Here is a 21,671-nt window from a genome sequence, read left to right as displayed (position 1 = left end):
CTTCTTGATTGGTTCTGGTGACATTTAATTATGATTAGAATCTAACAGGTTCATGTAAAACCGGGCCTGAGTCTTCTAAAAACAGCTACTACCTCATTCTGATTAAGGATTAACTAGATAAGATTGGATTCTTCTTCTCTTTTATTAATAACAGTAATTACCAAGTTACTCCATAAATCTTTTATATGAAGCAAACTTCCTCAAATACCAATTACAGTCACAATAATTGGTCGTTATGGATATTTAGGACAATTTTTGCAGTGAAGAATGTATTATTCAAGTACCTACTTTGAATGAATCCAAGAGGAAATTCCTCTACAGTTTAATAACTTAATTATCGGTTTTTAAATAATGAGTGGTTACATTTCTCATCAAGGGTGATTTCTCTTTCACAAAATGTAATTGTTTGAGTTTTATTGGACTGTCATTTACAGGCTGTTTTGATGAATACGAACAAAGCTGGACTCGCACACAACGGTGGGAGTGAACAATAGAAATTAAATTCGCATGAGTTATAATACTGGACTATTCCCTCTCAGTCCGGCTGAATGAGTACGAATAATACCATTAGTAGAATGGTAGAAAAGAAAACAACACCAATGTCGATCGAATACTGCCGATACAACGTGAACATCACTGTAGGTCTGTCACGTTATAAGATTTTACAGCTGACTCGAATAGCAATTGCCATAGCTTTTATTCAATCGATCCATTTTGTTTATTCATTACTTTTTGCAGTTGGAACGATTAAGCTTTGGGCGTAATTGTTATACCTCAATATAGTATCTTCAAGATAATAATCACTTAAATTGCATTTTAATTGTAATTTATTAGATGATGCTCCCTGTAGATGTCCTGAGATTGAAAGGACTAGTCAAATAAAATATTTGGGCTTGATAATCGAGGAGGGATTCAAGTGGAGAAGGCATATTGAATACCTATGCCATAAACTGAGGTTTGTCTCCTATAATTTTTATAAGTTGAGGTCGATACTTGATTTATCAAAGTTGAGAATGCTCTATTTTGCAATTGTACAATCTCTGTTAAATTATGGCTTGGCGGTTTGGGGAGGTACTTATGACACTCTTTTGTTACCACTATTCATTATACAAAAAAATGATCATAAAACCCATAATAAATAAACCCATATTGTTCCCTTCAAAAATTGCATTTAGTGAATTGAGAGTCATGTCAATCCGTCAACTCTATGTGCTTAGCATATTTAAATATTTCAATAAACATAGAAGTTCATTTTCAAGAATCAATGTAACTCATAGAACAAGATACAATCTACATAGATTTGTTACTTATGATTCGAATTTAACGGTTATTCGTAAGCAGCTGGTTTACATCGCTCCAAAGATTGTAAACTGCATCCCGAACGAGCTCATCGGTGTACCTATTAAGTTTGTACCAATAAATATTAAAAACTGGATACTTCACAACTATTACTTCCATCTTAATATTTTATGAGTTCAAAATTTTTTCAGCTTTCAAAACTATTCATTATTGTCAGGATTATTTCAAAATTAATAGCATTTATTGTAAATATACTTACCATTGTTTGAATAAAAAGATTTCATTTTAAATTATTAGCTCAAGATTAAGAAACAGTTAAGTCTCTACTCCTACTGGCGAACAAGTGTTTCACTTATTGCCAGTAGTTCTTCACCTCCAGCCGTATTTTACAGATAGATAGATGATATAGATATTTAGAATAATAATTTTTTTCTGATTGTCACATCTTTGTACTGTTTTTGTGTTTTGGTGAAATAAATTGAATAGAAGAATTGATTTGAATAGTTCTAGAAGGTAATGTATCTTCATTACTTTTTGCAGATGGAACGATAAAACTTTAGGGATAAATTGTTATACCTCAATATAGTATCTCCAAGATAGTAGTTTTAAAAGGTAATGTATCTTCATTACTTTTTGCAGTTGGAACGATAAAACTTCAGGGATAATTGTTGTACTTCAAGATAGTAGTTTTAGAAGGCACCGCATCTTGTTTTTCGAAGTCAGGGGTTCTCTAATTTTTATTGTATCTTGTATTCAGGATTTTCTCTTCTTTTTAATGGTGCTAATTATTAAAACACAAAACATTTATCAATAACCCTTTATTTCATTATAATACAACTAATTTCAACTCTTCAAGAACCATTTGCAAATGTAAACAACATAGAACTGATGGATAGTTTATGTTCATATGACAATCATCCATATGATTTAGTTTCATTAACTGAAAAGCTTCACTGAAAGTGGGGTTGTTTAAATCAAACTGATTCAAGTTCATTAATTTATTTAATTTTGTTGTTGTATATGGATTGTATTCAAGTTTGTTATTCCAGATTTCCAGGATAATTTCAAAAATAATAATCGCAAAATAGTGTGTTTCGTTTTAAATACAGAATCTTTTTTTCATGTTCATTGCTGCTTATTTATCGCAACGACAATCAATTTTTCACCTCAATCAAATTGAAGATATATTTTAATGATAAATGTACAAAAACGTTACTGTATTTAAAGGAGACACAATATTTCTATATGGGTTGGCCATTTTGGAGGTTCTCCAAAACTGAGGTTCATGAAAAGTTGCTGTATATTTTCTCTAGATTTCTTCTAGTTTCTACTACAATAGTCAGCCTGGATGTGAGCTCAAGATTCCAGGGAGATCTGGGAAAGAACAAATGAGGGCACACAGGGGAGGGGGGAGGGGCTTTACAGGGCACAGGGTGCAGTTGCACACTGTTTCCAGAAAGTGTGCATTTTTTCGTACTCGGCAAAAACACAAAAGGAGCAAGTGGGAGTGAGAGGGTGTCAGGGGGGGTTGATGGGTAGAGGGGTGAGGGGGAGGGGAAGAGCTGAGCGTGCCGATCAATACGAAAAGAAACGTCGGTCGTCGGCAGCGCTCTTTGTGACTCTCTCTCTCACTCTTTCACAACACATCACTGTTGTTTTTCTCTGTCAAACACATTACGACCTGTCCATGGCTCACGGGACACATGATGACACATACGATAAAAGCATCCTCAAAGTAGATAACGTAAGAAAACCGGTTGTCCAGTAGTAAAAGAGGTTTTTTCGACATTTTTCCCCACTAAAAATACCGGCATTTCCAGCGAGAAAGAAGAACTTGGCAACACTGGCTAGCCCCCTCTCACCCCTCCAGGGCAGCAGCCGAGCGCCGGCCGACCCAAGCACCAAGCACCAAGCTCTGCCCCTCTGCCACCACAACACACTACACACTACAGCCAACAAACTTCACCACAAATAGAATAGAAATAATTTCGTACCAGAACAAAACAGTTTCTTTTGCAAGCTAGTCCAACATTTTTTCTGTCCACAGCACCACACCATGAATAGATCAAATCGTCTATCATTGACACGTCTAAGGCGTGACTAGTCCCTCTTACAACAGATCATCTCCATAACGACACTACTCAGTCCAAATACTCAATTACTGTACTACTTTGCGACAATATTAGTATTTTTTTTCTCTACTCAAATACAGTACTACTAAGTGACAATGTTTGAGATTTATCTAATTTTTACAACACAGAAAAAATCATTCACATCCTATTGTTAGACTCCTACAAACCACTTTCTGATTGAGGATTAACTAGAGATATAGATTATTACTTTAATGGATTCGCCTTCTATTTTAATAACACTAATTACTAAAAAGTTCCACTATTACATTGCTCCTTTAAAATTAATGGATGCTCCTTGAAAATTATTGTACCAATACATGAGATTCCGGCTTAAGATCACAGATCAAGCCTTATAGTGTATTTCTTTTAATTTATTTGATGTCAATAAAGCACTTTTATATTCATCGCTATCTATCTATATGAGATTGAAGTCAAATATTTGAGAATAAAGAAGTACTTCAATAGACTTATAGGAAGAACAACGAAATTCAAATAAAAAATATGATACTAAAATAACAGACAGTTGAAAAGTAATAACTTGACTCGAACCTAGATTTGAAATTAGTTTAAAATGACCTCCTAAAGGAATTACTTAGTTTAATCATAGAGAGAAGATAACATATGTTATCTTTTTCGAAGAGATTACTCCGTTTAACTATAGAGAGAATATAGCATATGGTATCTTTTTTCTATGGTCTAACCATAAAGAAATTCCTATTCTTAATACTATTCTAGTAAGATTAGAAGATTCAATTACATGAGCCTATTACTCCCTCCTAAGAAAAAATTGATAATTATTTTATTGGGACTATATTTTATTCAATACTATTGTCAGAGATGCTATAGAATGTTTCTTTCATCTTCCATGATTGTCATCAGTTGTACAAATGCTGATGTCACACAATCGAAACTCAACTTTTATGCAAATAAAACTATATTTATGTAGAAATTCACAAAATGTTGTGTTTTCATGTTATTAATAACTTATTATCTCGTTACTCGCAAACTGCGTGGCGGAGATACAGTTTCTTATTAATTCTATATCCAATAATGCAAATTAATCACTATTTAAAGATATAAATGGAAATGTGAGATTCAGAATTATCACAAAAGAGTGGTTCTAGGATAAATCCGTATCAAGGCTCGATAACAGTTCAAACGAAACTCAACACTTTGATACTAGATTAAACGTTATGCACACTTCGATCTTTAGATATGGCTGTGTACATATTTATCAACTGGAATAAATTCATGAAGGAATCAATTTTTTCGTTAATCAGCTCGTGAAATATGAGCACCTTAAGTTGAAATTATGAGATGGTTGTGTACACTATATTGGATACGATTAAGTTATCAAATTAGAATAAATTCATGGAGGAATCATTTTTTCCGTTTATCAGTTTGAGAGATATGAGCGCCATAAGTATTCTCAACTTATCAAGATTTTTATCATTGAAATCGTATTTCCAAGTTAATGTTTATCAAATGAAATACTAAATTTGTGAAAATCAACATTGTAGATAACAGGATAGAGAAGACTGATTCGGACTCTCCATATACATACAAAGGGGCTAGCTAGTACATATTTCCGAAGCTTGAACACAATGTCAAATGAAATCGGCGAATGTGACAGTGAGTGACCGATCAATATAGTGAGATATTGTGATATATATAGTGAGATAGTGATCAATAGTAAGATATCGATCTATCATTGTCTGAAGTTTTCCCACATCAATTTTCAAAATAAATTATTGTGAAAAAGTATCATTTACTCGTAATTTTCAATATTTTACAACCATTTTTATTAACGCTTCAAGAAGAAAAGTTATTTATTTGAATTGATTAATTATTAATTTAAAATTAATTATTACACTATTTCGATATTTTCATTGTGCGCTTGCCGCCCGAAAGTACTCCAGTGAGTGAGTGAACAATATTGTTTGTTTACATAAATAATTGACTGCATGTAGGTGTTTGAAACATCAAAATAGTGTGTTCATACATCGCAGTTCGGAATGAATCAAGAGACCATCATAGATAATTATTAAACTTCAGAGGTGAAATTCCAAGACAATGGATGGATTGAATAAGAACTAGAATCTAGTGGCTAGCAACTAGCCATAAGTTCTACATATACGAATAAGACCATACATCTGACTCGAATCCTAGCATTTACTTGAATATAACTTAGAATTGATCGACCTAATGCCTGGCGTATTAAAGTACGTTGACCTAAAGCTGTACGAGAATCTTCTCTACATCGTAGTAGAGTACAAATTTAAACAGAAATAATTTATAAACTTCATTCAACACCTTTCAATGAACGAGTAGAAAACATCGATAAAGTAGAAGCACAAAAGGAATACAATGAAAGTTGAGGATTCTCTTTGTTATTCGCCTCTAATGGGAATCATTCCCCTTGAAATATTCCATCGTGCAACTTCCCCATCCCTCAAGAGAAGTGAAAGTTTGTTTTGAAACTTTGCGGGGCCAAGTTGATAGCTCGACATCCAAGTAAGGTTCAACTTATTCCAACAGTTCTCTGTTGTGATAGGTCAATATGAGACTTAATATGTGTGCCACATTCACCAAATCATACAATAAAACTATGCATGAATGAACACATAATGAATGAACTTTGAAACTTGGGATACTATAATTTCAAACACCTGCTACTATGGTGAGGAGCACGTTATAATGGCAGTGGACAAAGATACGAGAATAACTTTGGCGGTTCTCTGCCTTGCCACTGTCTTCTATAGAGGATAGCGATACCGGTATATATGTAATATTGACTGTTCATTCTTGTTTAAAATGATGAATGATATTTTATTCGCCAAGAAAAAAATATTTGTCAATGATTAAATAATAAATTTTCATTATTGAGATTGAATATTTTGTTAATTATTCATATCTTGTTTAAAATTATCAATGATATTTTATTAGCCAAGAAAAAAATATTTGTGAATGATTGAATAATAAATTTTCATAATTGAGATGAAATATTTTTTAATTATTTCAATTAAAAAAGATCTGACAACGTTGCGGAGCTAGAAGATAGCGCTCTCTGCTTTGTCGAATGATGGCCAAGGATAGCAACAACAATGATGATCAAATACTGCCGTTATAACGTGGACCTCACTATAGATTGATTAATAAATAAGGTAGCGGAAAATTTGAACAAAGCGGTGGTTCTACAAAACTACTGTAGTTGGATATATTATTTCAAAAAGAGTCTGTTAAAGTCAAAACATAAGACTATCATAAAATGAAAACAACTTGATATCAAAACCACTAATTTATAAAAACAGCTTGAGATACTAGATTTGTTTGTTACACCATTATCAATCTAAGTAGTAAACTGAAAGCTTAAACATCGAGCTGAAAAATATTGGATAATATGGGGAGAAGCCCTAAGTTTGATAATTTGTTGTTGACCAATGAAGGTTGAGCCTTGAGTCAGTGGTGAGACTTGACACGCCCAAGTATTCCAATTATGATCATGAGAGCCGTAAAGCAAATTTAGTAACTGACAAAGCCAAATTCATAATATGAGAAAGAATGGAGGAAAATACAATTTAAAAAAATTTCATTCTTTCTCATATTATCAATTTGATTTTGTTAGTTTCTCTTCATTTGTTGTTGAACGGTTCTCATGAACATAATTGGAATACTTGGGCGTGTCCAGTCTCGACCAATGACAGTAGAGCTCAACCTGCATTGGTCAACAGCTAATGACCAATCGTAGGGCTTCTCCCACACTATACATTCTGCTAGTTAACGTTCAAGCTTTCAATTAACTAGAGATTCATGATGAATGTCTATGAGCCTGTTGAAATCGTAGTAGAGCATCATAAGCTGGTATGCCTCATCACAGTACATATTTTACATCAATAAAGTACTGGGAAAATATTTCATTGAAAACAAACACTGAAATAAGACACAGATGTTTCGAAATCAATCGCAAAATTGTAATATATTATATAGGCTTACGCTATTAAATATCTTTAGTTAAATGTATGATTGAAATAAGAATAAAAAATTATCAAACATACGGTTTCTCGTGTTAAATACTCAACAACACGATAAAAACAGACCAATAGATTTAGAACAAGTGAGCGCTTTATTTCCGTTTTTATCACGGAAGAGAAGCCCAAAACAATTTTGAGGAGAGATTTTAATTCGACAAATACTCGATCGCATAAAACGATGGTGGTTAAAACCGTTGAATCATGAAATGGAATCGGCTTATAACTTACGCCTTTCCCGATAAGCCCTCTGTAAATAAAATATTCTACACGATTTATTTGAAACTTTCTCTGCACAGTTACACATTTAACAGATTTCGAGCTTGAAAAAACAAATCGGATTAAGTCGGCACGGTATTTACAATTTTCGAATTCTGTTGAATATCGATAGGCTATAGATGATTGGTACCGTAAAAGCATTGTGTCCAGCTGGTTTTAGACGAGAAAATTATATTTTTTTTGCTACTGCAATTTATATCTCGATAATGTATTAGCACTGACTTGATCTTATGCATCTATAGATGTTTCATGGATCGAGAAATATATCTATCTTTCTACAGTAATCTTAATAGAATTATTTTACTTGACAGTATGATCAGTAGAGATTCAATTTTTTTGCTACTTCATTTATACCACGATGTTCTAGTACTGAAATCTTAATACAATCATTATACTTGACAACACGATTTACTATTATAACCAAATTAAATGTCATAACTACATCATACTTAATCATGGACCAACAAGCACAGCTAATCTGGGAAATTTAGAAAATTTTCAAATCAGACTTGATTATTGATTGCAGTTAATAGAAATAATTTTGAAAATGGGAGGTTTGTTCCCGGTTTATGGAAAATTTCTATATTAGATTCACTTTAGAAGACCGCGGGTTTTGACTTGACTTCGGGAAATCGTATAAACTACTAGCCGGCAGGCTCGCTTCGCTCGCCCTATCCGTTTAGCCAGGGGGCTCCGCCCCCTGGACCCCCCGTTGAATTATCCACATTTGAGCTTTCTTCCTTCCGTCAAAAAGTCAAAAGAGACTTTCAGTCTCGATTCAATCACCAGTTTCTTTACATTATGTCTTTCATATTTATATTTCACAGTTTCTTTGATTCTTTGAATTATGTAATATCACTTTATTGAAATTGCGTTACACGTACAGCTACCTCATTGACCTTCGATTTATATGAATGATGCACTGTATATTAAATTGATAGATGATTGGATAAAAAAAGTAACTATAATTAAATTACAATCTCTTCAATTTGATGATTCAATGATATTTTCTCGCTGCAAGTTTCCGATGAGTCAATATCCTGATAGCGTCAATATCAATACAATGGGAAACATGTTCAGTAGCATTTAGTTCGGTTATTTCAGTTAGTTCGTTTCAGTAGCATTTTGTCTAGTTTCATCCATTTTATCACAAAAGATAAAGCTACATCATAGACATCGATTCTAAGAGCTTACTTTTCCCAGGAAAGTATTTAAATCATATTTCTATCATGGAAGTTCCATAGTTGATAACGGAATGAGTAAAATGCAGAAAAATGAAAACCCCACAACGTACGTGGTACAATGTACAAACATACAACGTGCAAACTGCAGGTTTGGATGAAATTTTTGAAATCAAACATGTCCACATCTTTATCTCCAACTCATGGATGAATGGTCTCGTCTGTACCGTACTTTAAATTAGTCACTGAAAACAATCTTGAGTATGATAATGACTTCATTCAATCATTGAAAAATATACTTCCTTGACGAATGAAATACTTATAATTTATTCATTATTATACATGAATGAACAGTTAATATTACATCAGCTATCCTCTAAAGAAAGCAGTGGCAAGGCAAAGAACTGGCAACACTGTTCTCCTATCGTTCTTCACCTCATCATAGAGATCAGTTAATCTTGTCATCAATTCATGACAGCCAAATCAATGTATTTTGTCAGAAATTGATTCATAATGTGCCGGTTTGAGGTCAATTCTATTGCAGACAGTAAGTTATAAGCTGCAGCAAAATCAATTATCGGTGGTTCGGAACTCATCTAAAGAACCTAATCATCACCATTATCCCCACAACCCAGCTCATAGCGTTTTTTGAGCAATATCAGCAAAAAAAAACTCATTATAGAAATGTTTTCCCATCCATTTCAACTCAAGAAAAGTCACATTTAATTGAGCCTTTCTGTAGATTATGGTTCCAATGGATTATAGTGGGGTACACGTTATAATAGCAGTGGAGAAATATATCAAATCAAATCATTGTTTATTGTCATAAAACATACAATATGTTGAAACAATCGTCATTATTAATTAAAAAATGAAAATACAAGTTGAAGAACTCAACTATCACAGTCAAACCTATACTACACATTACAATTTACACATAATTAAAATAACAATGGATTTATGAGCAATTATTATAGTACAGTACTACAACACAATAATGATACTAGTAGTTCTGTGAACAGTAGACCTCGCGCTCAGTAAGTTACATTGACCTGTTGTTATGTTTTCTCGAAAATTAATAGATAATTTATCAATTTAAAATGTCTAGAAAAAATCCTAAATAAATATAGAGCTTTCTGTCCTATCGTACCGTGACGTGTCGTCCCGGAATGTGAGTGTGAGCACTGTTATCAGGTCTGGCTGCAACTGTCTACAACGTTGATGGAAAGATACATTTTCAAGATGTTCGATGTTTTTGAACGGGTAGTATTATAAATAGTCAACTGTCTGCTAACGTTGATGGAAAGATACATTTTCAAGATGTTCGATGTTTTTGAACGGGTAGTATTATAGTCCACTAGACAGCTGATTTATGATGAATAATTCTAGTCTGATTTTTACGGTAATATTGGCGTATGAAGGAGGCTCCTTTTTCCTTTTAAATTATCCTTGAAATGCAAAATTTCCAAAAACCTTGTATATACGTCGACGCGCAATTTAAAAAGGAACATACCTGTCAAATTTCATGAAAATCTATTACCGCGTTTCGCCGTAAATGCGCAACATAAAAACATATAAACATTTAAACATTAAGAGAAATGCCAAACCGTCGACTTGAATCTTAGACCTCACTTCGCTCGGTCAATTAATAATAATAGCAGACAGAGTTGCCGATTCTCTGCTTTGCCACTGCCTTCTATAGATGATAGCTGATACCGGTATATCTGATGTAATATTAACTGTTCATTCTTGTTTAAAATGATCAAATTGTATTTTATTCGTCAAGAAAAAATATGTTCTAATGATTCAATAATAGATTTTCTAATATTTTGTTTATTATTCATGTCTACACGATCTGGCAACGTTGCAGAGGTAGGAAAGGTTAGCGCTATCTGCTTTGTCAAAAATACATATTGAAACCAATATCTACGAAAACATCAGTTAATATATTCGCTAGTTTTTGATACTGCTGTCCAGTACATGAAGCAAACAAGGAAATATGTAACATGGAAAACTATTGAAGGCTACTTTTGAAATAGTGTCAAGTAGTTACAGTTCATTCGTTAAAACAAGTATGGAAACGAATCATTAACTTGATTTTCTTCCATGGGGTTTTCTCAGATTTTCCAATTAAAATGACTTCTTATGACAGTGTTGCTACAGTGATATTAACTTTCAACTGTCAGCATTGTGTATATGGGAAGCATTGAAGTTAGTTATGAGGCACGCTGACAGTTTTAAGTGAATCTTCCTTTAGCTATCTCTGCAGATATCGGCTGATTAGCATTTCAATGAGCTGTGCACTGTACAGCTTACAAGTGTTGAGTTGTGAAAACTTCGAAACACTAAAAAGTATTCAGAACTAAACTATGAATGACATCAGTAAATAATTAGAAAAGCCACCAACCCCTTAGTATAATCAATATTCTGCAACGTAATTACTGTAGTAAACGACAAAATATTAATCCGTTTTTGAACTATTTTCAACTACACTACAGTCTAATTTTTTAATATTAGTTATTAAAACTAGTACTCACTACGTAGCGCTTTCGGATTATTTATTTCAACACTTTCAGTGTTGAAAATGGTTTTAAATATAATCCGAAAACGCGCCACAGTGAGTACTAGTTTAAATAACTAATATTCAAAAATTAGACTGTAGTGTGTCGTTGAAAATAATTCAAAAACGGATTATTTTTACTTGCAGTATAATGGATAATGAAATAGATGACAAAATATTGTCTTAAAATGTATGAAATCAGGGCTACTTATTTTTATTTATAAAAAATAATTATAGTACCCTTCAAAAAAGCCTGAAGATGATGTGGATTACTGAATCTAGTTGTTATAATTTGTATATTTAATTTATTATTTTATTAATTTCAAAAAAGGGTACTATAATTATATTTTATTAACAAAAATATTGATTAATTAATTTAAATTGGTTTATACCTTATGTACTGTATATAATTTGAGATTCCACCTCCACCCAAAAATTTTAAAATCGAAGAAATCGAACAACTGATTTCTAGAACTTGAGAGCGATTTTATTAGAGAATCTACTTTCAAGAAGGATTATTAGTTTCCTTATGCAAACTATCAATAATCTCAATCACACTAAAACTGAATATCAGTCTGCACAAAAGCCGGTTAAATTTTAACCGTGATTAATTTCACGAGAACCATTCAGAGAAGGCCTTTTAGGAAAGACGGCTTCCCTGATTGGTTCTCCTGAAATCAATCACGGCTAAAATTTAACCGGCTTCTGTGCAACCGGCAATATATATTACAAATAGTGTGCATGGAAAAATAATTTAGTGAGATCCACGTTTAATGGCAGTGAAGAAAGAGAGGAGAACACTATAGGCTAAAAAATTATAAATCACAATGGAGATTGAATGCAATTTGAATAAAGATAATATAATATTGTAATGTAGCTACATCAATCGGTGGTGTTTCAATAAATAATTGTCGACTCTCTGAAAATAATATATAACAGTGTAATATCCTTCCCATTAAGGCTATGCAAAGGCTAAAAATAAACTTTCTACTCGTGATATTTTTCGAAGTTTTTCTATTTGTATATCATTAAGCTATCAAAATGAGAAAGTTTTCTCAGGTAAACATTTTTTTCCGATCATTACTTTTTGAGATATGAGCGCCTGAAGTTTGAATTTTTGGGACAGAAAATTCAAATTTCAAATTCGGTAAGATATAAATCCATGAGATTTATAGGATGGATTCTTCATGGTATTGTTGATCTAGTAAAACAATTTTTTTTTGAAAATATTAATTTTTGAAAAAGTTATTCAATTTACCAAAAATAACTCAACAAAAAGTTATTTTTAGTAAATTGAATAACTATCTTAAAAATGGATATTTTCATAAAATTTTTGTTTTACTAGATCAACAATACCATGAAGAATCCATCCTACAAATCTCATGGATTTATATCTTACAGAATTTGAAATGTTCTGTCCCAAAAATTCAAACTTCAGGCGCTCATATCTCAAAAAGTAATGATCGGAAAAAAATGTTTCCCTGAGAAAACTATTTGATTTTGATAGTTTGATGATATACAAATCGAAAAACTTTGAAAAATATCACCAGTAGAAAGTTTATTTTTAGCCTTTGCACGGCCTTAATCGTTTCCAAATAAGAAACAACACAGATTTTAAATTATATTCTTTGAATTAGAAATTTGTTTTCTGTTGTTAAGAATCCATCCTACAAATCTCATGGATTTTTATCTTACCGAATTTGAAATGTTCTGTCCCAAAAATTCAAACTTCAGGCGCTCATATCTCAAAAAGTAATGATCGGAAAAAAATGTTTACCTGAGAAAACTTTCTCATTTTGATAGCTTAATGATATACAAATCGAAAAACTTTGAAAAATATCAGGAGTAAAAAGTTTATTTTTAGCCTTTGCACACCCGACTACAGAGTTGATGGGATAGAGGAGAATTAACTCATAACCAACGACAACTACAACTATTTAACTCTTTTTTCACTTCAACTAAACCATTTCGATATAATGATACTGTATTACAGTAAGAATACTGTAATTATTACATATTTCTACAAATTGAAAAATAACAAGTGTGGAAATAAGAGGCCGTTCTGGAGAATGTATTCATCCCTAACAATCTTTTCCGGACCCAACTTTTTCAACACTTTGGACTTTTGGCCTTTACTAAAAGTCACTGTCACCTGGTAATTCTCTCTCCTTCTCACCCGCTCGCTCACTCTCTCTCTCGCTCCGACAAGCGCAGAATTTATATTCAAGGCCGTCCGCTTGACCAGTGGAGCCGTTTTTTAGTTGATAAGAGATGTAAATGTCGAGTCATCGAGCTTTTGATAAATTACCAACAATATTACATTGTTAACCATAAATTTCAAACAGTTTAAAGATTTTAGTGTTTACAAACAGCCCTACAGTGAGGTCCACGTTATAATGACAGTATTTGATCAACATTGATATCCTTGTCTATCATTCGACAAAGCAGATAGTGCTATCCTATTTTAGCTCCGCAAAGATGCCAGATTGTTTTTCAACAATGTAGAAATTAAATTGACAAAATATTTAATCTCAATTATAAAAAGTTATTATTGAATCATTGAATAATATATTTTCTCACCGAATGAAATATAATTATTGATCTATTTTACAAGGATATTACATCAGTTATACCGGTGTCAGCTATATTCTACTGAAGGCAGTGGCAATGCAAAGAATCGGCAACGCTTTCTCCACTGCCATTATAACATGGACCACACTATATGATTTATAACACCCAAGAAGATATTAAGGAACATAATTAGAAGAAGAATGATTGAGTTTAGACCTAAATGTTTAATATCATGCAGTTGCAATCATGCATGCAATATCACAAGGAAGACCTCACATTCATTCAACAATCAAAATTATTGGCCACAATGTTTCAAATTCTAAAGGTATTCAATCTTCTTTTTTGGCAACTGATTATTGAAACAATAAAAAATTGTCAAGTATCATTTATTTTATTGTAACCCTACTAGTTTCAATATCGAATGTATACAATTTCCCCAGTTGTAATAAAGTGACTCAAGATTTACAACAAAATATTAAGCATGGAATTTATCATAAGAATTTGACTTAAAAATTGAAGATTTTGCTCCATACACAGAAGTATTGAGAGGCGTCACTATATTACATTTTTGATACGCAATACTGTACATTATATGCGATATTGTCTCAGATAAATAAACTGAATAACTTACTAGTAAATTCTTCAGGGTGGTAACATGTCTAGTAAGTACTACATTTTATAGGGTAGTGAAATATAACGGGTGTTTCAAAAAGAATAACCCAATTTTTAACAGTTATATTTATTTTTAAAAATGGTGTACACAAACCAATCTTAAATCAAATTACTCACAGAAGTATCAAGTTTATGATGATGTATTATAAGTGGTCTATGTGCCCTCGTTTTGAGGCTCGGACGACATCTAGACGGTAGCCAAATTCATCCCAGACTGTTCGCAAGATGTCTGTCTTCTCGGACTGTAGCTACTGCATCAGTTATCCTGGTTTTTAGCTACTCAATATCAAGTACTAAGGGAGGAACATAAACACGATCCTTAACGTTGTTCTCAAGATGCAAGATGTCTTGTCAAACTGACTGTAGCTACTGCTTCAGTTATCCTGGTTTTTAGCTCCTCAATATCAAGTGCTAAGGGAGGAATATAAACATGATCTTTAACGTTGTTCCTCCCTGAGCACTTTATATTGAGGAGCTAAAAACCAAGATAACTGATGCAGTAGCTACAGTCAGAGAAGACAGACATCTTGCGAACAGTCGGGGATGAATTTAGCTACCGACTAGATGTCGTCCGAGCCTCAAAAGGAGGGCACATAGAACACTTATAATACATCATCATAAATTTGATACTTTTGTGAGTAATTTTATGAAAAATTGGTTTGTGTACACCATTTTTAAAATAAATATAACTGTTTGAAATTGAGTCATTCTTTTTGAAACACCCGGTATATAATCTTTACGAGCAACAAGTAAACGAAAAATAACTAATCAACGAAAACACTTCCAGTCCGCATAACCAATAATCAATTCCACTAAATCAATAAAATTATTTCAAATATATAATATCAATAATGAAATATTATCATCATATAGTTTTAATAATCAATAATTATGAGCACCGGACTTCAAACCTAATAATTGTTTCATCGTTACAGAGTTCAACAATCGACAAAGATTCTTCAAATAAGTTGAAAAGCATTATTGTTGTTTAAACTCACTTTGACTGTTGTTGCTGTTGTTGCTGCTGCTGCTGCTGTTGATGCTGCTGATGTTGTTGTTGCCATTCTTCATTTCCACAATTCCTAAGAGAAAATGAAACAATAAATTGATGAAATGAATATGGAAATAAAAGAATAAGAAATAGCATATTATATGATAGTATGGATAATATGTCTACGTAAGGATAGCAATATCTGCTTTGTTGAATGATAGACAAGGATAGCAACACCAATGTCAATCAAATACTGTCATTATAACGTCGACCTACCTGTAGTAGTAGCAAATCCAAAAATAAAAAAATGTTCATTCCTTGAAACGAGCAAAATAAAACTAAAGCGTTACATTTTCCTCCAATCCCTGAGATCGGTTTTATTCATTTAGAAAATGCAGCTTCAATTTGTTGAACATTATTTGTGGGAAGCCTGTCCCTAAACTTAGTTTTAGTCCCGTTTTCGTCGGAGTTAGATGCAGCTTTCCTCAATTGCATCAGTCCAATCAGATTATGGTTGGTTCATTTGTAATGAAGTTAGCACCCGTACTATAGTGAGCTTCACGTTATAATGTCAGTGGAGAAAGATAGGAAAACAGCGAAGCTGATTCTCTGCCTTGTCACTGCTTTTATAGAGCTGAGATACCGGTATATACAATATTGAATCATATTGTATATGATTCAATATTAACTGTAAATTTCGATAAAAGGTAGCCTAATCAATTATATTTTATTCGCCAAGAAAATATATTTTTGAATGATTAAATAATAAATTTCATTCATCTCTTTTCTGTATGGGGCTACTTGTAATATAAATAGAAATAAAAATAAAGATCTCAGTACCCTTTTGAAATAATATATAATCACAACATGTTTCAACATTGATGCCATTTTCAAGTGATATGAAGCAAATGAATAAATACTGCTGGAAGATTCTTATTTTTGATCATATGTTAGTGTATTCATATGATTTTATGAACTAGGACTGTAAATTTTGGATTTAAATTTGCATGATTCTATCAAAAATGGGGTTATTGGTGTCTGTCTAATTGGATCAAGTTTATTATTTTATCTCTGTTTAATTTTGCCGCTTCATAAATATTAAATTCTTCTTTAACATTCAGTTTTCCACTTTTATTACCATAATTTAGTATTGAAAGTAATAAAAGTTGAAAACTAAACTGAATGTTAAAGAAGAATTTCATATTTATGAAGCGGCAAAATTAAACAGAGATAAAATAATAAACTTAATCCAATTAGACACTAATAACCCATTATTGATAGAATCATGCAAACTTAAATCCAAAATTTACAGTCCTAGTTCATAAAATCATATGAATACACTAACATATGATCAAAAATAAGAATCTTCCAGCAGTATTTATTTATTTACTTCGTATCACTTGAAAATGGCATCAATGTTGAAACATGTTGTGATTAAATAATTCAAAAAGGGTACTGAGATTTTTATTTTTATTCCTATATAATAAATTTCATGTTTAAGATTGAATATTTTTCAAATTAATCATATTTCTACAAAATTGATAACTATCTGGAAAGGTTCTGGAGCCAAATAAGGATAGCAACACCAATGTACCCCAACATATTATCATTTATAGTGGGGTGTATATTTATTCATTGAATTATCTATGCCTATTAAGAAATTAATACATAAAACTTCATTGTATTAAATGTTATAATATTCTAATTTGTATTGTAATTGTTTTTTGATGAATAAACTTTGATTTGAAATGTCGATCAAAAACTGTCATACATTATAACTTAGTCCTCACTATTATTGCATCAACATCAAATAGACTACAGTGCAGTTTGTTAGTTGGTGAGATGTCAGCTCATCAATATGCCACCATATTGTAAAATTCATGCACAATTTTACAATGTTATCGCAATAAAATGAACCATGGGAACTGAAAAGTTATACTCCAAGCCATTGTATGCTTGCAGTGAATAATCAATTCTATATCTGTCCACTGTTAGATAGATTATCTACACTGGCAGAGCTTAAATGAAAAAGTATAAAGAGCGAATCATATAATATCTATACTGATACAATTATCAATCTATCTACTCCAAGTCACTGATTCCCGTTGCATTTTCTAATCTATCTATTGTAATTTCGAACAAAAAATAATTCTCACAATGCAGAATTGTCTCAAAATATATATTTTAATTAGCGTCATAGGTTTATTATATACCAAGGTTTATTATATACTATTCAACCTCAACTATCTTATACAAAAATGATGGGGTGTAATTGATATCAAGTTTTTACTTCGATTTCTATTACTTTTTTAAAAGGATGATTGCTACATAACTACAAGACTTGTGCGCAGTGGATAAGATGTAAGAGAATGTAAGAAATTGTAAGAGGAGAATGTAAGAAAATGTAAGAGATTTTCATTTACAAAAATTTATTATCAAAACATTGAAAAAATATTTTCTTGACGAATAAAGTATAATTGATTATTTAAAACAAGAAAAACAGTTGATATTTCATCAGAATATTATATAGATTAAATAGAAGACAGTGACAAAAAAGAGAATCGGCAATGTTGTTCTCCTATCTTTCTCCACTGCCATTATAACTTGAACCTCACTATAGACGTAGTATGAGTGGATGCTGGGAGGTGGAAATTATTGTTTTGCATTAGCAGTTCAACTGAAAAGCACTATAAGCCTTGAAGCGAACGTGCTTTTACAGCCTTTTGTTATGTCTACCGATACAGTTCAGTACCTATAAAACAATTTTAGATCTTAAGGAGTGTAAGGACTCAGTAAAATCTGATATATCTCTCTGTACAGAAAGTTCGAAAAGCCACGCACAATAGCAATTACACTTATGCAGAACCGATTAAGCGGTATCAAGCAAGGAGCTATAAAAAGTGACTCAGAGAAAATGATTTTCCTTTTTCTAAATCGGTCAAATAGCACATTTATATTAACTAGGTTTTGAAAATAATGTCCTAAAGATCGCGGCCATTAATCAATCAATCTTTTACTGTCAAGAAACATAATAATGTTACAAAACTTATTTCATTAGCTTTGTTGAAAACGATTTCTGAAGTTTTCATCAGCTCTTGCACAAATATCTCAATAAATCGTTGTTTTGCGGTATTTTATGGATAATTCGAAGGTTCGCCCAGTAGTGGAATGTTTTCTTATTCACACGTATTCATTGATATGAAAATGTGCCTTGTCACTACTAAAGGAAGCTAAAGGAATATACAAATTTTATTCAACGCTTTTTTATAATTATTTGAATTATTGTAAAGAATTAATGAAAACCAACTTTATTACACCTAAATACTAACCTACAGCGAGATTCGTATTTTAAAGTTAGCCTCTGATACATTGGTGTTGCTATCCTTGTATGTCATTAGACAAAGCAGATAGCTCTGCTTTGATCTGATAGCTCTATTCTTTCTACGGTACTCCGCACCGTTGCGAAATTTTCAAAGTTTCAATACTAACTTATCTCAATTCTACAATTCTTTTTTATTTGTCAAGACAATATATTTTTCATGAAAGCATCTAAGCTATGAAGAAATATAATAAAATACCGATACCAGAATATTTAATTCTAATTATTATGAAAATTTAGTATTAAATCATGAAAAAAATATCTTCTTGACGAATAAAATCGATTTTAGATAGAATACATCATTATTACGGAGAATCAATAATTAATATTAATCAGATAACTTATATCCGGATAAATTGAATCACAGCTGTCTACTATGATAGAATGCGATGGAATATTAAAATCGACAACAATCCATTCCTATATCATTTCCACTGACATAAAAACGTAAATGTCACTATAAGCCTACCTTAATTATAAAAGATTAAGTTAAATAGATTTCATACGGAATGGATTTATGGATCACACACACACACACACACACACACACACACACACACATGCCGGCCGCTCCTTTTAATTGATTGAAGCAATCAACATGGATTATCAACTCACAAAAAAAACTCTACTCACTGACAGCTATGAAAAATACTAGAAAAGTTAATAAAAAAATTCTGACATTATTTTGGTAAAGTATTTCCTTTACGGGTGCGATAATTTCAAACTCAAATGAACTGTTTTTAGTTGAGTTAGTCATAAATTTGCGTTAATATGGTACTATGAATGAGTCAATGCCAGGTGCATTTGACCGATCGATTAATAATGAAAGGGTCAACATATTATCTACAAACCAGATGGAATCTAAATTCATGAGGTGATAAATCCGGGAAAAGATTGAAGTAACCTAACTTAACCCATAACAACCAGCTTCAACTACTAGCCTAGACTAAAGATGGACAAATAGTAGGCCTATTATCAGTAACAGAAAAATGGGACAAAGAATAATATATAACAACTAATTTCAAATAATGCAATAAAACTGCAATTTTGTGCAAAAATAAAACTACACAGATCGATGTTACAGTCATGATAAGAATAAAATGCGATATACAGAAAACTAAGTACTGATCAACATCCCAACATAATCTATACTATCTTTTGATATTTTTTGACTTGGAAAATATGCTAATTTGACAACAGTTGCATGAATATGATAACATACAAATCAGCGTATCAATAACCTTCAGCGAGGTAGACTAAAACAGGGAAATTTGAGGAGGCTAGCCATGAATTTGATAAACAATGTTAACGTAAAAATCATACTAGGGAATAAACCATGACATAAGTTATATAAAATATGGAGCTACTAACAATGTTTAAATTGTTCTAAATTATCCAACAAAAGAAAGAACGTTATTTGAACTTGTATATAAAGGCCACTACTATAAATATAACTGTGGGACATCTAAGGTTATATGCATGCAGTACAGGCTAAATGATGCAAATCAAAGAAAAACATAACAGAGTTTCTAGTCATAATTTATTGAAAGAACAAGTAATAAATTTTGTATTGATAGGCTATTTTGTAATAAGCTAATGTTAAAATCACTTACATTTTAAGGCCAGGCCCTTCTGATGCTTCCATTGAAGCTCCTAGAAGCGTGGCTGTTTCCCTAAACAGAGTTGCAACCTGCATTTTGAAACTGTACGTTACACCACTAATTCGATATTTAGATCACTAAACAGAGAACTGCTTGTAATTCGGTACTTCGCGACAAAATACAATTTACATGTTACAGTTAAAACTATTGACATTAAAAAAAGCTCTCTCTACGGGAAAAATCTGACTACTTGTGATTGGTTGCCAAGATGTTTCAGAAAAATCAATAATGTCAACCACAGCTCTCTAGATGAATGAAAGTAAGAAAAAATGTAAAAAAAATAAAAACTTTAAAATAAAAAAAATAGTCAATTAGCTGTAAAATATTCTATTTAGACCAGAAAAAATTCACTCGACAGTATTCTGTTCAATATTGAAGTATTTTTTCTGTTGAAAGACTACCTCACAACGTTAGGTTATAATGGCCGATAAATCAAAATTGCATTATCAAACTTTCTGTAATTATGAACTTTGAGAAGCAATGAATTGAATTGGAAATACGAGTTTGAGCTAGTTCCAGTAATTGCAGGGAAGAATAAATGGCTTTTAGAAAGGGAAAAGTCGCGGAATAAATATAATTTACTTTGTTTATTTTGTAATACCAATCACTACTCAAAAGTTTTGGTAAATTTTATGTAAGAGTTGGCAAAACTTGCTCCTCTGTTGCTGATGATGATAATTCTCATAATAATAATCTTAGTATCCACAATGCACATTATGAAGTTGTAGAACAATATGAATTTATTATCTACTCAAGGGGCGCCCAAGGCCCCAACTATACGGGCACAGAATACATGTATTCTGTTATACGGGCGTCCTAGACGCGCGGAATTTATTCCGCGCTTCATCAGAAATGCATTGTCTCTTATGGGAAGCATTATATTTTTCGCTCGCGTAGTTTACCCCTTAAGAGACAATG

At 32.0% G+C, this 21,671-nt stretch overlaps 1 protein-coding gene across 1 annotated transcript in view; it reads right to left on the bottom strand.

Annotated features, from left to right (window-relative positions):
* LOC111048183 overlaps positions 1 to 20,974 on the bottom strand; it is a 61,437-nt gene extending 40,463 nt beyond the window's left edge. The window contains exons 1-2 of the mRNA XM_022334048.2: positions 20,706 to 20,974; positions 15,721 to 15,804 (exon numbers count right to left, since the gene is read on the bottom strand). Of these exons, the coding sequence (XP_022189740.2) occupies positions 15,721 to 15,804; positions 20,706 to 20,788 (167 nt within the window). The 5' untranslated portion in view covers positions 20,789 to 20,974. The remainder of the gene's footprint in view (positions 1 to 15,720; positions 15,805 to 20,705) is intronic.
* Between the last annotated feature and the right edge of the window lie 697 nt (positions 20,975 to 21,671).

Source organism: Nilaparvata lugens, chromosome X (assembly GCF_014356525.2).
Source record: "Nilaparvata lugens isolate BPH chromosome X, ASM1435652v1, whole genome shotgun sequence".
Classification (NCBI taxonomy): domain Eukaryota; kingdom Metazoa; phylum Arthropoda; class Insecta; order Hemiptera; family Delphacidae; genus Nilaparvata; species Nilaparvata lugens.
The sequence above is the reverse complement of the archived record's forward strand: the minus strand, read 5'-3'. Positions and strand labels throughout refer to the sequence as shown.